Source organism: Passer montanus, unplaced genomic scaffold (genome assembly GCF_014805655.1).
Source record: "Passer montanus isolate IOZ18808 unplaced genomic scaffold, ASM1480565v1 scaffold57, whole genome shotgun sequence".
Lineage (NCBI taxonomy): Eukaryota > Metazoa > Chordata > Aves > Passeriformes > Passeridae > Passer > Passer montanus.
The window spans coordinates 1,141,530-1,157,466 of NW_024370705.1; the positions used below are offsets into that span (position 1 = coordinate 1,141,530).

At 53.2% G+C, this 15,937-nt stretch overlaps 1 protein-coding gene across 4 annotated transcripts in view; it reads right to left on the bottom strand.

Moving 5' to 3' along the window:
• The window catches only part of OSBP2 (oxysterol binding protein 2), a 92,687-nt gene that overhangs the window by 60,225 nt on the left and 16,525 nt on the right, over positions 1-15,937 (bottom strand). For all 4 annotated transcript variants that reach the window (XM_039725803.1, XM_039725801.1, XM_039725800.1 and 1 more), the window contains one exon: positions 6,844-7,052. In XM_039725803.1, coding sequence (XP_039581737.1) covers positions 6,844-7,052 — 209 coding nt within the window. The remainder of the gene's footprint in view (positions 1-6,843; positions 7,053-15,937) is intronic.

Sequence of the window (15,937 nt, forward strand, 5' to 3'; positions counted from 1 at the left end):
CCCCATCCAGCCTGGCCCTGGGCACTGCCAGGGATCCAGGGGCAGCCACGGCTGCTCTGGGCACCCTGTGCCAGGGCCTCAGCACACTTACAGGGAACAATTTCTTCCCAGGATCCCACCTAACCTGTCACTCCAGACCTTTGTCCAAAGTCCCTCTCCCTGGCACAGGTTTCCATGGATCCAGCCTGTCCAGATCCCTCTGCAAACCCTTCCTGACCTCCAGCATCCCTGTGGCTGTGGCAGGAGGAGCTGCAGCCCACTGGGGGTGGCTGAGATGGACCAACCCACCCCAATCCATCAGGAGACTGGGGAGCCAGAGCATCCTGCCAGCTGCAGGAGGGAACACAAGTGAGAGCAGAAGGCACTGAGAGGAGACAGGAATCACTAGAATGGGAAATCCAAGCAAACAGGTCCATCAGCAGCACTGTCAGTTCTATTTCCCATGGCAGCAGCTCCTGGCATAGTTAACAACAGCTGGCTGTCCTGGGAAAATCCAGACTCCAAGGATAAAAAGACAATTAGAAGAGCAAGGTGACAGTGCTGGCAGCCAGTGCCTCCAGGCATGAGCCCTCCAGCACAGGGAAACAGCTCACAGTGATGGGGAAACTCACAGGGAGGAGGGGAAAAGGGAATGCTGCTGTCAAAAGAGCTGGGAATAGCTGGACTGTTACAGCCAGACATGAGCTGGGACAACAATGACAGGAATTGTCCCGTCCTGCCACAACCCCAGCAGAGCCACAAGCCAAGGCCACCTGGCCAGGAGCTTCTGTGAGGCCAGGGGGAGCAACAAGGGCATAATTCATGGAATGGGACAGGGAAAGTGCCAGATGCTTTGCAGTGTCACAGGCCCAACTCAACATGGCTTTTGAAAACAAACCCCTGCCTTGGAAAAAGGACAAAAAACAGCCAAAATGAGTAGAGCAACACAAGTGACATTATCAGTGGAGTGATTAAAGGGAAAGCTGAGAAATAATTAAATATGGCTAGTTTTTAATGCTGCCATAAAGGCTGGATCTGGGAGGCTGAAAGGGAACTCCTTGCTGGCTTGAGCTGCCCCTTGGCTTCCACCCACCCAACTGCACCCCAGCCCTGCACAGGGATCCCCACAGCTCCACTGTCACTCTCCAGAGCTGGATTTTCCCTTTCCACTCTCCTGCAACAGGAATTCACCCCAGGACCAGAGCAGAGGGCATCACCAGCCCTCTTCTACTCTTCCTCCTTCCTGCTGAGAGCTCCCACCCTCCTGCAGCCCACAGAAAGGCCCCAAAAGCAATCCCTCCCTGTTTTTCAGGAAGAAAACAATGGATTAAGGCAGGAGGAATAAACAGGTAACCCAAGTAATCAAGCCCCACTATCCCAGATCACTGACCCACACCACAGGCTGCTGGTTTCAAAGTGAATCCTCCCCAGGATGGTTGCACAAGGTCAGCCTAAAACCCCAGGAAATTCCATCTCTTCCCCAGCAAGCAAACTGCAATTGGTATTTTGGAAACAGGATAGTGGGACAGGGCACAGGCTCTGGTTCCTCTGGGCACTGCTCCTTCACTGTCAGAGCAGTGCTGCACAAGGAGCCCCCAGGTCACATTCCATAGACAGCCAGTTACAGCCTGTACCCCAAGGGATGAAATTGTGCCCAAATCTGTTGAGTCTTGCTGGATTTGCTGGCTCCTGGCAGCAAGCACCACCATTTAATTGGATGTTGTAAAAAATATTAATTATTCCTGCTCCATTTAAACCTATGAGCTGATAATTTCCTCCTTTTTCTTGTTATAAGCACTTGTCCCCAACGTTTCCTGGACTCAGACAGTCACAGAATTGTAGAGGTTGGAAAAGACCTTCAAAGTCAAGTCCAACCATTCCCCAGCCCTGCCAAGGCCACCACTGACCCCTGTCCCCAAGTGTCACATCCACATGGCTGTTAAATCCCTCCAGGGATGGGAGCTCCCCCACTGCCCTGGGCAGCTGTGCCAGGGCTGAAAAACCCTTTCCATGAAGGAATGTTCCCCAATACCCACCCTGAGCCTGCCCTGGCCCAGCCTGAGGCCGTTCCCTCTCCTCCTGTCCCTGTTCCCTGGAGCACAGCCCGACCCCCTGGCTGTCCCCTCCTGTCAGGAGTTGTGCAGAGCCACAAGGGCCCCCCTGAGCCTCCTTTTCTCCAGGCTGAGCCCCTTCCCAGCTCCCTCAGCCTCTCCTGGGGCTCCAGCACATTTCCTGTACCATCAGCCATCATCCATGTGGCACCTTCAGCTCTCCTTCTCCCAGATGAAAAATTAACTTTCCATCACCTTCATTCCCTTGCCAGAGGAGATTTTATTTCTCTGGTTAATCTTGTGCCTGTTTGGGTTTTGGGTTTTCTTTTCAAGTTCTGCTGAAAACCCTGTGAGTCACTGACAGGGCATCTCCAGGGAAGAGATCCCAGCAGCACACAGAGCAAACCTGCATTCCTTCTTTTCCATTCTGACCATCAATTCCCAGTTCTTCTGCTGCACTGACTCCAGCCAAAGGAACCAGACAGCTCTGAGAGTGGCTGGCAGGTGAGCTGTTCTTGGCACAGACACCAGCACTGACTTGTCCAGTGAACTCCTGGATTTCAGCACCATGAACACCAAAATCCCTTTCTGTCAGCCCAGAATCTGCTCCTCATCAAGTGAACACTGGAATCACACACAGCTTTCACCCTCTCTGCTGCTGGGGTCCCCGAGCAGGGAACCAAAAGGAGTCACCAACCCCCTCTCCAAGCAGCCCAAGTCCATTTTGGGGAGTTTTCCTAGTGTTTAAAATACCAGGAACAGATTTCCACCCTTCCCTGCACACTTTTCCAAAAACCCCCTAATTACAGAGCCAAGAAAACAATCATATACTCAGCACTCATAAAATTCCTGGAAGTCATGATACTGCTCTAAAAAGAAAGGATAATTTTATATCTATTTTTGTGTTTGTTTAAAGAAAATCCACCAGCCAGAGTCACCAAATACAGAGGGTGAATACAGAAATCTGATTTTCAGGCCAAGTAACAGCACAGGGCCACAGCCAGTACTGATAAAAGCTGGTGATGGGTGACGACTAACTGAGTTTACTACAACTTTACCAACACTTTGCAATCCCACCTAGAAAGGGAAAATGCCACATTTGGCTGAGGAGAGCTTGGTCTGGGACTGTCCTGTCCTTCTGTCACACTTTACATATGTTTCAGAGGAGAGAGCTAAGCCAGCAGCTCAGCTCCACTCTCACTTTCTTCCACTGATCTGCCTGCAATCCCTGGGCAGGTTTCCCCCTGGGCAGGTTTCTCCCAGGGCAGGTTTCCCCAGGGCAGTTTTCTCCCTGGGCAGGTTTCCCCCTGGGCAGGTTTCTCTTTGGGCAGGTTTCCCCCTGGGCAGGTTTCTCCCAGGGCAGGTTTCCCCAGGGCAGTTTTCTCCCTGGGCAGGTTTCCCCCTGGGCAGGTTTCTCCCAGGGCAGGTTTCATCCCCTTCTCCCTGGGAAGCAGGTTGAGGACAGGGAGCTCAGGTCACATCTCCCAGTACCAAACTCCCAGGCCACAGTTGTTGCCAAAATAACACATTCCTGACTCCACAGTGGGCAGAGGGGAAACCAGAGCTCCCCCGTGCCCAGAACAGCATGTTCTCCCCTTGGTTTGGGGACAGGTTTTGCTGTTAAAAACAGACATGAAAAGCAGTCCTGTGAAATGGCCCTGTGGGTGCACAGCTCCAGCCAGCAGCCGAGTTAAAAACACTTCCACAGGTGTTCAACTCAGGAGAACTCCTGGGGGAAAGATCCTTTTTATCCACCCCAAAAAGGTGACCCAGCAGTGAAAATACGGGCAGCAATCTGCCAGTCCATCAAATTTCCCACCAAATCTCAAACACCCTGGCAGCACTGAGGGATCACTGACTCCTGCAGAAACAGAGAATGGAATCCCAGCCCAGGTTCCAGCAGGTCTGGGGGTGATTCAAGGCTGAGCAATGCAGCTGACACAACAGAAGGATGGGGAGATCCAGGAGTGGAAAGCTGGAGAGGGCCCAGGAGAACCTCACGAGGTTCAACAAGTCCAGGTGCCAGGTCCTGCATCCAGCTCAATCCCAGCCATGAGCACAAACTGGGAGAGGAACTCCTCGAGAGCAGCCCTGGGGACAAGGACTTTGGGGTGCTGCTGGGTGAGGGCTGCACCTGCCCCAACCCTGAAACCCCCCAAGCCTGGGCTGAGCCCCCAGTGGGGCAGCAGGGGAGGGGGGATTCTGCTCCTCTGCCCTGCTCAGGTGAGAGCCCACCTGCAGAGCTGCCCCAGCCCTGGGGAACATCACGAAGGACCTGGAACTGCTGGAGAGAGTCCAGAGGAGGCTCCAGAGATGCTCCAAGGGCTGGAGCCCCTCTGCTCTGGAGCCAGGCTGGAGAGCTGGGGGTGCTCACCTGGAGAGGAGAAGGCTCCAGGGACACCTCAGAGCCCCTTGCAGGGCCTGAAGGGGCTCCAGGAGAGCTGGAGAGGGACTGGGGACAAGGCATGGAGGGACAGGACACAGGGAATGGCTTCCCACTGCCAGAGGGCAGGGCTGGATGGGATATTGGGAATTAGGAATTGTTCCCAGTGAGGGTGGTAAGGCTATGCCCCTGAAGCAGGCAGGGCAGCAGGCAGTGCCCATTAGCACGGATGGCCTGTGCACATGATGGGGATATTCTTTGTGTCCTTTCCCAGAAGGAAAGACAGCATCAGACACAAACCTGTTCCTCTGCCCACCCTAACTGCCCCCTCTGCCACCCTCTCCCCACCTTCTGGCCTCCCAGAACCATGGATGCTCCTCCTTGAAGGCACCAATCCCTTCAGCTGCTCACCACCCTTTGCACCCACCTGGGCTCTGCAGAGCATCCCTTGGGGAACACACAGGTTTTGGGGATCCCTCAGGATAAGAGGAGGCAACTCAGACAATTCTGCACATGAGCAGACTTGAAGGACTGGGGACTTCTACAGCAAATCCAGAACCTGCTCCCTTTACTTGTAAACATCTACCCCAGTGCTTATAAATTCACAACATCAGGAATTCTATTTTGATTCAAGCCAAACCCACAGTCACTCTTTACTATAATTAAAAGATTTCTAATTGGCACAAACCATCAGCCAGGTGAACATTAAGGCATAAAGTAATTCACTGATGTGCTCAGGATTCAGCACACATTTACAGAGCACAAGGATTCAGCACCCATTTACAGAGTGTCTTATCCCCTTGATCAGACCAGGAAAGTCTGGAAAAGCAGGAGTCTGCTGTGGATTTTCTGTTCCATCAGCTCTGTGGCCTGGATCACAGCTGAGTCAGCAGAGCCTCAGGGCAGCACAGCCACATCCCCAGCACTGCCCTCAGCCCAGAGCTCAGCAGGGCTGCAGCCCCAGCACAGCCAGCCTCTGCATTTGCTATTTTTATGGGCAGACACAACCAAAATAGCTGTGCCTGACTCAGGAGGCAGCATGGCTGACAGCCCTGTAACCCTTCCACCCTGACCCAGCACTGCCACAGCCCCACGGTCCCAAAGGGAAGGGAAAGAACACACCACCTGTCCAGGAGAGCCTTTCCCACACCCACCTCTCCAGGAGAGCTTCTCCCACACCCACCTCTCCAGGAGGTCCATCTCCACACACCCACCCAGCTGAAGGATTTGACAGCCCCCACTGCCACCTCAGTGTGGCCAGGACCAGCACAGTATCCCACCCTAAACAAGTGTGCCCAGCAACTTCCCCCTTCTCCTGGATCAGGTGGGCTCTCTGTCAGTATCTGAATATTCCAGAGCAGAATTTTAAGGGGCAGACAGTTCACAGCACTTAAAATCACAGAATGGTTTTGGTTGGGACTTTAAATATAATGTAGTCCAACGCCCCTGCCATGGGCATGGACACCTTCCACTACTCCAGGCTGCTCCAAGCCCCAGTGTCCAGCCTGGCCTTGGGCACTGCCAGGAACCCAGGGGCAGCCACAGCTGCTCCGGGCACCCTGTGCCAGGGCCTGCCCACCCTGCCAGGGAACAATTCCTGCCCAATATCCCATCCAGCCCTGCCCTCAGCAGTGGGAAGCCATTCCCCCTTGTCCTGGCACTCCTGTCCCAAGTCCCTCTCCATCTCTCTTGGAGTTCCTTTAGGCCCTGGAAGGTGCTTTAAGGTTTCCCTGGAGCATTCTCTTTTCCATTTCTGAAGTTTGTTTACTGCAGTTTGAAGCTGTGCTTGCCTGTAGAAGAAAACCCAATGTTAATCCCAGAGGAGTTATAGACATTGAAATACAGACTCACAGAATCATTGAAATATTTGTAAAATATTCTGTTTGCCAAGCCTAACTGACCCATTACAGAGCAGAACAATGTCACCCTGGGGAGGAGCTGCAGACCAGGCACAGGGCTCTGACAGCTTCACAAAGTGTAGCTGTCCCAAACCTACTCCAATAAACACCACAACAAAGGGGCAGAAGCAGAGATGCACACAGAAACAGCTCAACTAAATATCTGTATCACTCATCCACCAAACCTCCCCAAGCTGTGCAACACCACCCTTGTGGTGCTCAGCATTCAGAGCATTCCCAGCACAAAGTCCCCAGGAGAAAGACACCTCATTCTGCCTTCCAGAAGCAGCATCATTAGCTCATTGTTACTGGCTCTCCACAGCTCACAGACACTCCCGCAGCTCTAAAGACCTGCTCAGAGCTGCCCAGGCAGCTGAGATGAGGTGCAGCAGGGCTGTGTCCAACCCTTTGTGTCCCTGGGAGACCATCAGCAACCTCCAGCTATGCATGACACCCTCCCTGGGAGGTCCTGCACCATGTCAGCAGCACGGAGGGCAGAGCAGCAGGAGCCGAGGGCTCGGGGTGCCCGTACCTGACTGGTTGTTGCGCATGCGGATGGCCTTGGCCTTGGCCAGCTCCAGGGCCGTGATCCAGCGCTGCCTCTCCACCTCCGAGTTGGCCTTCAGGTGGTAGGTCCTGCCCCCGTTGGACAGCACGATGTTGCACGAGTCCTCCGTGTCGATGTGGGCTGTGGACAGGTTGATGGTGCCCCGGCACGTGTGGGCCATCTCTGCCTGTGTCCTGCACGGGAACACAGGGACAAGGAAGGGTCAGTGCCACTGTACCTGACCCCAAAACACCTCCAAGGCACCCTCCTGCACAGCACAGAGCTGTGGAGACATCCCGAGCTGGCAGCACTCACATGCAATCCACTAAAGCTGGAAAAGGCCCTCAGACACAGAAACAAGGACAGGCTGAGGTGTTTAGATGGAACTTGTTCCCTTGGAGGAGCAACACCCCATCATTCCTTACACAGTCACATCCCACCGTGTCCACTGCCTCTGGCTGCTCTAAAAACAATGTTCCAACTACACAACACTGGCTTTCTCACCTCATTTCCACTGCTGCTTTTCTCCCTTCTCTCAGCTGTCCCACCTCCAGAATCCAGCATTCTGTGGCTCTTTATACCCTCTCCCTCCCATCCCTTCCATCACTGTTTTTGTCCAAGTGTGCTCAGACCTTGTATGTCCCAGCCCTGGGGTGGCAGCAGGAGCAGGGCAGTGCCCGTCCCCTGAGCTGGCACTGCTGGGGCACCTCCAGTGCTGGGGCAGCTCTGGGACCCTCCTGACAGGAGAGACCTGGAGGGGCTGGAGCGTGTCCAGCAAAGGGAACGGAGCTGGGAAGGGGCTGGAGCCCCAGCAGAGCCTCAGGGAGCTGGGAAGGGGCTCAGCCTGGAGAAAAGGAGGCTCAGGGGGGACCTTGTGGCTCTGCAGAGCTCCTGACAGGAGGGGACAGCCGGGGGGGTTGGGCTGTGCTCCAGGGAACAGGGACAGGAGCAGAGGGAACAGCCTCAGGCTGGGCCAGGGGAGCTCAGGGTGGATATGGGGAAAATTTCTTCATGGAAGGAGTGGTCAGGCACTGGCACAGCTGCCCAGGGCAGTGCTGGAGTCCCCATCCCTGGAAGGATGTAAGGCCCATGTGGATGTGGCACTTAGGGACATGAATTAGTGGTGGCCTTGCCAGTGGCAGGTTAATGGTTGACCTCAACAATCTCAGAGGGTTTTTACAACCCCAGTGACTCTGTAATTCCACAAGAACATCAGAGCAGGGAGGCTTTACAGGCACAGCCTAGGGCTGCTCTCAGGAAGTGTTGGTGATCAGGTTCACTACAGGACAGAGATATGGTATTGCCAGGGAAGAATGGGCAGCAATTCAGGGATACCCGCTGCCAACCTGATTGCTGAGGTTGTTTGCTACACAGAAGGAAGCCACTCTGCCTGACCAGGAACTCAAATCTCCCAACCCCCAAACATCTCAAGGACATCTCTCACCTGACACTGCTTTGTGGGACAGATTTATCCCAGGGCCATATCCAAGCCTGACATGAGGACATGAAATCCTCCTGGTGCTTCCTAAAGACCTACAGTTCATGTCTCTCTGCACTACAGGGTGAGTTCAAATCCAGGGCACAGTGGTTACACTTTTCGCAGGGGCTGACTTGGCCCCAAAGGATTCAAGCCCCAATTTTCATTCCCAAGTCATCCCTTCACACTGCAGCACGTACTGTGTTCCCAGGAGGGATCCCTTCCCACCTTGAGAGAGCTGCTAAAATCATTTTCCCCTCTCCACAAAGCAAAGGTCTCCAAGGTGACTGCAGTAAATCAGTGCAGACATTCAGAGAGCCTCACTCTCCCACCCGAGGAAACGCAGACGCTGCTCTCCAGCTCCCTTCCCGCGCCAATCTGCATGGGAAATCAATTCCCATCAATCAGCACCCACACACGAGGCAGGCACCTGACCCAGCCCGGAGCCAAGGCAAGCTCCTGTGTCCAGGGAGGGAAAGGAGCAGAGTGCCCTTCAGAGAGCTCCAGGTCAGCTGCACTGGTTTATTCACCGCGGGCACCGGGCTGGGGTAACGCCATCCCGGCACATCTCCCGGCTCTCCCTTCCCACAGCGATTCCCGAGCAACGCACCCGGCCAGCACCTGCCCGAGGGGTTCAACCTGCACACGGAGCACCCACAGGTGGACGCAGCTCCGGGACTTTTTAGCTCTGCGAGGGAGCAAAAACTGCCGGGATTCGCCTTCGGAGCACCAGAATTAGAGCTGTGCATGGGAGGCTGGGGGGATGACAGCCTTGGAGAGTCCTGGCCAGGACACAGCAGAGAGAAAAAATATCCCAAAATACCACGGGGAGGACTAAAGCACCCGCCCACCCAGCCAGGAGACAGCAAACATCATCATCATATCGACATCAATATGTCCCTTTTCCCAGCAGCAGCATCCCAAAGCACCAGGACACGCTCCATGGAAGCCCTGAGTGATCAGCCTGGGCAGCCTGCCCAGCCCAGGCACCCAGCTCCAGACAGAGCAGGACAGGAACCACGGACACATGTCATGGCTTATCCCCAAAACCAGGCTTGTGGCAACACCAGTGCTGCTGTGGATGTGCTAAGATCATCAGAGAGGAGAATCCTTGCTCTAAAACCAGTGATATCTTTTACCACGATGACAGCAAGACCCTATCTCAGCTGTCCAACCTCCTCTGGATGCACAGCTCCCAGCTCCCACGTGGATTTTGTCTGAGCCAGCACATGTTGCTGCTCTGAATATATATTTTCCTTTTTTTTATTTCAACAGAATAATAGGAATTTCAGACTGGTGAAAATTCTGGCATCTCAATCACCCACCCAACCCACCAGCCCAGCCACTTGTATCTTGTATCACAGCCACTCACAATGACAGGTTTTGCAAAAATCCTGAAAGATTTTCTTTTTAAAGTATTATTTATAGCATTTTCCCCTTTTTTAACAGAAAAAGCTGCTTTAGCTCCTTAACACCACAAATCTAAACACAGAGAGTTTGACAAGACAATTTGCAGCATCAGTTCCTTAAAAGGGCTTCAGTCTAAAACTCCTGGAGTCTGATTTTCAGTGACTTGAATTCTACAGCCTGACAGAGCAGCTACACACTGCAGTGCCATAAAAGAACAGCAAATTATAATTTAAAGACCTGCTTCCTACTTCTGAAGGGACACTTGAGCTCCAGGAGGCTGCTCAGCATGCCAGGGCTATGCACAAGAAAGATGCTCCCAATTTTTAACAACTGTACCAAATCTCCCTGGATATAAACAACAAATCTCCCTGCAAGGGCACACAGGACAGGTTTATCTACAGAGCAAAGAGAAGAAGGTGAAAAAGGAGATAATAAAATGGGTTTTGCCTGCCAGCTCCACAGCTGTGGTTTTGGTGATATCCCAGCAGCCAAAGGTTGAGCTGTGGATGCTGGGAAGATGCTGCTTACACAGGATGTGTAATTAAAATTGTGTGGCTCTGCTGGACATTAACAGGACACAGCAAGAAATAACAAGCCAAACTCACACACTGCTCCCAACACTTAACAAGCACAAGGGATGCCCATGGAATTTCTCTTTCTACCAGCAAGGCTCTGCACCATTCTGGGTAGCCTTGTCCCTCCTAAAACTCAGCTTCTTGTCTGACAGCTCCAACAGCATCAGGCAGAGGAACCCAGCAGGGAACTGAGACTGTCCCCACGTCCCAGGCACAGCAGAATTCCAGCCTGAGCATCCACAGGAGCTCAGGGAGCTCCCAGCAGCCCAGCCCTGGGACCAGAGCATTCCTGCAATCCTGAAGCCCAACAGCTGCCCCAGTTCAGCTGAGCAGGGCAGGAGTGACACCTGGAGGGACAGGTGACATTGTGATATTCTGGCCTGGCTGGGAGCATCCAGCATCATGAGAGGGCCAGAAACACTCCAGGTAGTGAGGGACAGGTCTCCAAACTGGATTGTCCACCTGAAACCCAGCAGGGAGCTACACAAACACTGAGCTGAGGGTCCCTTTCAAAGCTGGCAAGGCCAGTCTCCAGTATCACCCATGTTCTAAGGCAGCTCCACAGGGAAATCCAAATACACTTTAAGTTATATCCTGAAATATGTTCACACTCTTGTCCTGCAGATTTTCTTGATAATCTCAAAACCACTGCTTTGCTATCAGCCTCAGAAATCAGCACACCTGATTCTACACCAGAGCATCACAGAATGGTTTGGGTTGGAAGGAACCTCAAAGATCATCCAGTGCCACCCCTGCCATGGCAGGGACACCTCCCACTGTCCCAGGCTGCTCCCAGCCCCAGTGTCCAGCCTGGCCTTGGGCTGTGCCAGGGATCCAGGGGCAGCCACAGCTGCTCTGGGCACCCTGTGCCAGGGCCTGCCCACCCTCACAGGGAACAATTCCTAATTCCCAATATGCCATCCATCCCTGCCCTCTGGCAGTGGGAAGCCATTCCCTGTGTCCTGTCCCTCCATCCCTTGTCCCCAGTCCCTCTCCAGCTCTCCTGGAGCCCCTTTAGGCATTTGAGGAGGCTCTGAGCTCTCCCTGGAGCCTTCTCCTCTCCAGGTGAGCACTCCCAGCTCTCCCAGCCTGTCCACAGGATCTCAAACACTGAATTCCCATCTTATCACTGTTTCCTGATGTAAATGTAGCTCAGGCTCACACTCAGCCACCTCCCCAGGAGAGGCTCAGAGAAGCACAAGGTGAGCAGGAGAGACTCCTAAAGACTCAGGAGGTTTTGTCTTCCTTATCCCAGTGTCTCCTTCACCCTGGGCTTTCACTCCCTGCTGTTACACCACAATCAGGGAAATCTGGGCACTGAGGGGTTCAGAGGCTGTATCTGAACCCCCTGCCTCAGGCTACACACTCCAGGGACTTCACCCCAGTATTATCCAGGAGGAGCCAGAACAGCTCAGGAGGAGCCAGAACAGCTCATGAGCAGGCTCTGACCCAGCCTTCTCTTGGGAAAGCAGCACCAAGTGCTCCAACAGGGACCTGCTGGGAGCTCTGGAACCAGCAGGAGTCACCAGCAGCCACACCAGACCTTTTGCAGGGCACCACTGAGCTCCCTGGACCCTGCTCACCCAGCAAGAATTTCCTCATTTAAACAGCATTTACAGAAAAATCTCCAGCTGTTGCTGCACAGACTTGTTGGGGTTTCCTTGCCTTATTATTTGTTTTCCAAGGAAGTTTTGCTGTCCAAGTTTGGGGGGTGAGTGTAGATCCAGCAACACACTCCCCTGCACACCAGTGCCACACTTCAGCTGGATGGGCAACACAGCACAGGGGCAGAGCCAGCAGGGATGCTCCCAGCCCCTCCTCCCTCAGGCAGCACCCAAGGAGAAAATAAGAAACATCTGAAGAGTTTGAAAAGGAAAAGGCACAAACTCTAAGGGAAGAGAGTGAAATTGTTTGTGGTTTGGGGTGGGTTTTGAGTCTCTGGTTGAGAGGTACAGAGACCTCCCAGCAACGTTTGTCACTGCTGATGTGGGATGGAGCTGGACACCAATGCCAGGTTCATCCAGGAGCTGGCAGATGGGACACATCAAAGCACTTTCCAGTGAGCTCCACCACCACACTGTGCTGTGAGCTCAGAAACACTTTTTGGCTGCCAGATCTCAACAGAATTACAAATCCAGGCTCCTGAACTGCTGCAGATCACACCCAAAACCCAATCCAACACAGACAGGAGCAACAAACAGCACAAACCAGAGCACAAACTCAACAGCTTCAGAGAACAGACAGAGAGGGGCTTCAGACAAGGGTCTGGAAAGACAAAGGAGAATGGCTTCCCATGGACAGGGGCAGGATTAGATGGGATATTGGGAAGAAATTCCCTCCTGTGAGGGTGGGCAGGCCCTGGCACAGGGTGCCCAGAGCAGCTGTGGCTGCCCCTGGATCCCTGGCAGTGCCCAAGGCCAGGCTGGATGGGGCTTGGAGCAGCCTGGGACAGTGGGAGGTGTCCCTGCCCAGGGCAGGGGCGGAACAAAATGATATTTAAAGTCCCATCCACCCCAATCTGTGACACCCTCACTGCTTCTTACACCACTGCCCTCTCCAGAGTGTGAGATTAAGACCTGTTTTTTCTACTGTTTATTTTATGGATTAAGTAGAAACCAGTTTATAAAATACATTTCTTCATCATACTGGAAAATATTGTAACATTAAGGGCTCTGCAGCCATAGAGCAATATTTATACCTGTGGCCAATTGGGAAATGCCCTTTGGAGTCAGGTGCAAGGACTGCTGCAGGCAGAGGGAAGGAGAGAAATCAAGGACAGGGAACAAAGCAGGCAGAATTGGATAATTCAATAGCTGGGGACAGTATTTTATTTCCTTCCCAAGAGTGGGAGGCAGCACAAGAGATGCCACAGCCCTGAGTCCCTGCTGTGCCTGAGCAGCACAGCTCGCTCTTCCCACAGGATGCAGCACACGGATTTCCATGCAGAATTCAGAGCCTACCACGGCCACCTGGGTTAGGCTGAGCCCTCCCGTTCCTCACAGCCTTCCCTCGGGGCACAGGGACAGGAGCTGCCCATTGCTCACTGCCAACAAAAGGCTGTTGTGCCACCACCCCCACCCGCACTGGAAAACAGCTCCCTCATGGCTCAGCTCCCACTTCCAGAGCATCCATGCCCACATCTGGTGTTTGAATTCCCTGTCACCCCCACCCCACACTCCAGCCTTGGAGTATTAGACACAAGGAGCCCACCTGCACAAGTGCTCCAAGGCACATTTCCCAATAAACTGAGATTTCCCATGTCATTTGTTCAGTTTCTGGGGGTATAAAGCCAGTGAAATCTCTGTTTCCCTTTTAGGCATGAGAAATCCCAAAAAGCACTTGAATTTGAGCTCACATGCCTGAAGTCAGGGCATGGAACACTGAAACCAAACCTCCTGGGGTTATTACTCTCCCCGGGTTCAAGGAAAAAGGGAGCTTATGACAACTCAATCCCAGAACTAAAATACCCAAGGGGATGCAGGCGTGTGGCTCCAGAGGTATTTTCCCAGTGAGTTTAGCACACCACAGCTGGTTCAGCAGAGCTCTCACAAACCACAAGCTCCATGTGACAAACAGCTCAGATTTTCCCTTTGCTTCCTCTTTTTGCCTTCCCCAAAACCAAGGAAGCACAAACCAACCCCAAAGAAGCACATGGCAAGTGTTGGGCTGAGATTGCTGTAAAAACACAGAATTTTAGATCTATTTAAAGGCCAACTAATCTACAACTGCCTGCAGTCAGGCTGGGCACAGATTGGGGATGATCAGGGCTAAGGGAAAGCCTGCAATCCTGCCTGCAATCCTGGCTGCAACCCTCACCAGCCAGAGGGATGTCTGCAGCTCACCACCTCCACAGATCATGGGAATATTCCCCACAACCTATCCAGCAGCTTCCCAAGCTGGTTTCCAGGACAAGCCCCTGCCCACGCTGAGACCAAAGAGCCTCAGCAACAGCACCCAAGCATTGATTTAAGGAAGATTTGGCAATACAGCTCTTCTGTAAGCAAGCCATAAGCACAGCAATACAGAAGTCACACTCATTTCTTCAGTGCTTTCCCACTTTCATTTGGCTGCAATACCCACCCCAGCAAAGCAAGAGCCTTGAAGATCCTTCTGCTCCAGATCATTCACAAACAGCCCTTGTCCCTCTGCGCTTCAGAGAGGGGGAAAAAAGTCCAGAGGAGCTCAGGACAGGCAATTTATCAGATAAATTCCCTCAGAACCACAGTACAGGGCCTGGCACTGCCTGCTAGGAAGGTTCCATCCCACAAGGATGGGACACTTTGCCAACTCCAGCACTTCCTCCTTGGAAACATCTCCGATGTGAGAGAGCTCCATGAGAACACTCCCTGCTGGGGAAGTGCAGGGGTGTAAGACGTGCTCAGGGCAGGAAAACCACCAGAGCCAAGCTGAAAGGGCTCTGCAAACAGCACCCAGGCTACCCCTCACCTCTGTTCCTAAACAAAATCAAGGCTGAGCTGCAGGGTGGCTGAGGAGCACAGAGCAAGCTCCTCCCAATGTACAACATATCCGAGGTGGGTGCCAAGCACAAGGGCTCATTTCCTCAAAACCTGTGTAAAACCTGCAAAAATGCACTCAGACATCAAAACGCTTTCCCTGCCAAAATCAGAATCACAGCAAAAGGCACAGTTCCCTTCCCTCTGTTTCTCAATGCTGTTTCTGCAGCACTCCCACTGACAAAACACCCACCCCAAATACAAAGATACTCTGAAGTCAGCCCATCCTGCTGCACACCTCTGGGATTGCCTTTTATACCACATTTCTGCCTCTCTTGTGTAGATGGTGCAGGTTTTCTGCCAGGATACCTCAGCAGTGGCCAGGAGATAAACTAAGCCATAGTGCAGGTATCAGCAGATATGGTTGGCAAAGACACCTTGTGTTGGACCTCTTATGGGGAAAAAAAAAAAAAATCCCCTAATGTTAAAAGAATGACTAGCAAGCACTCCTACTCCTCCCAGCACACCGTGCTATCTCCTCTGCACCTCTGGAGAGGCCAGTGTGGCCCTGGCTGATAAAGATATCAGCCCTGCAAACATGGGCACCCAAGAAGCTCCTGGAGGCACTGGTTTGGGGCTTCACCTGCTCCACCATCCCCCAGCTCTGCAGGGCACAGGCAGCTCCCTGAGCTGGTGTGACCCCAGCCCCGCTCCCACCCAGTGCCACTGCAGCTCCCCAAAAAGGCTTTCACTCCTTCCCTTCCTGCAGAGCAGAATAAAGGAACTCGGCGTGGGAAAAGTATCTCAGTACATGACCAGAAGGAAACGCTCTAAGAGCGTGCCCTTGGTGGCAGCTGGCCTGCAGCTGACCCAGCACAGGGACACTGGTGTCCCTCACAGCCCAGAACACAAACCACCAGCTCAGCAGCTTCAGCAAAGCCCCTGAGCAGGGCTGCAGGAGCCAGGATCCAAACAGGGAGCTGGGAATGGCTGTGGGAGCCAGGATCCAAACATGGAGCTGGGAATGGCTGCGGGAGCCAGGATCCAAACAGGGAGCTGGGAATGGCTGTGGGAGCCAGGATCCAAACAGGGAGCTGGGAATGGCTGTAGGAGCCAGGATCCAAACAGGGAGCTGGGAATGGCTGTTGGAGCCAGGATCCAAA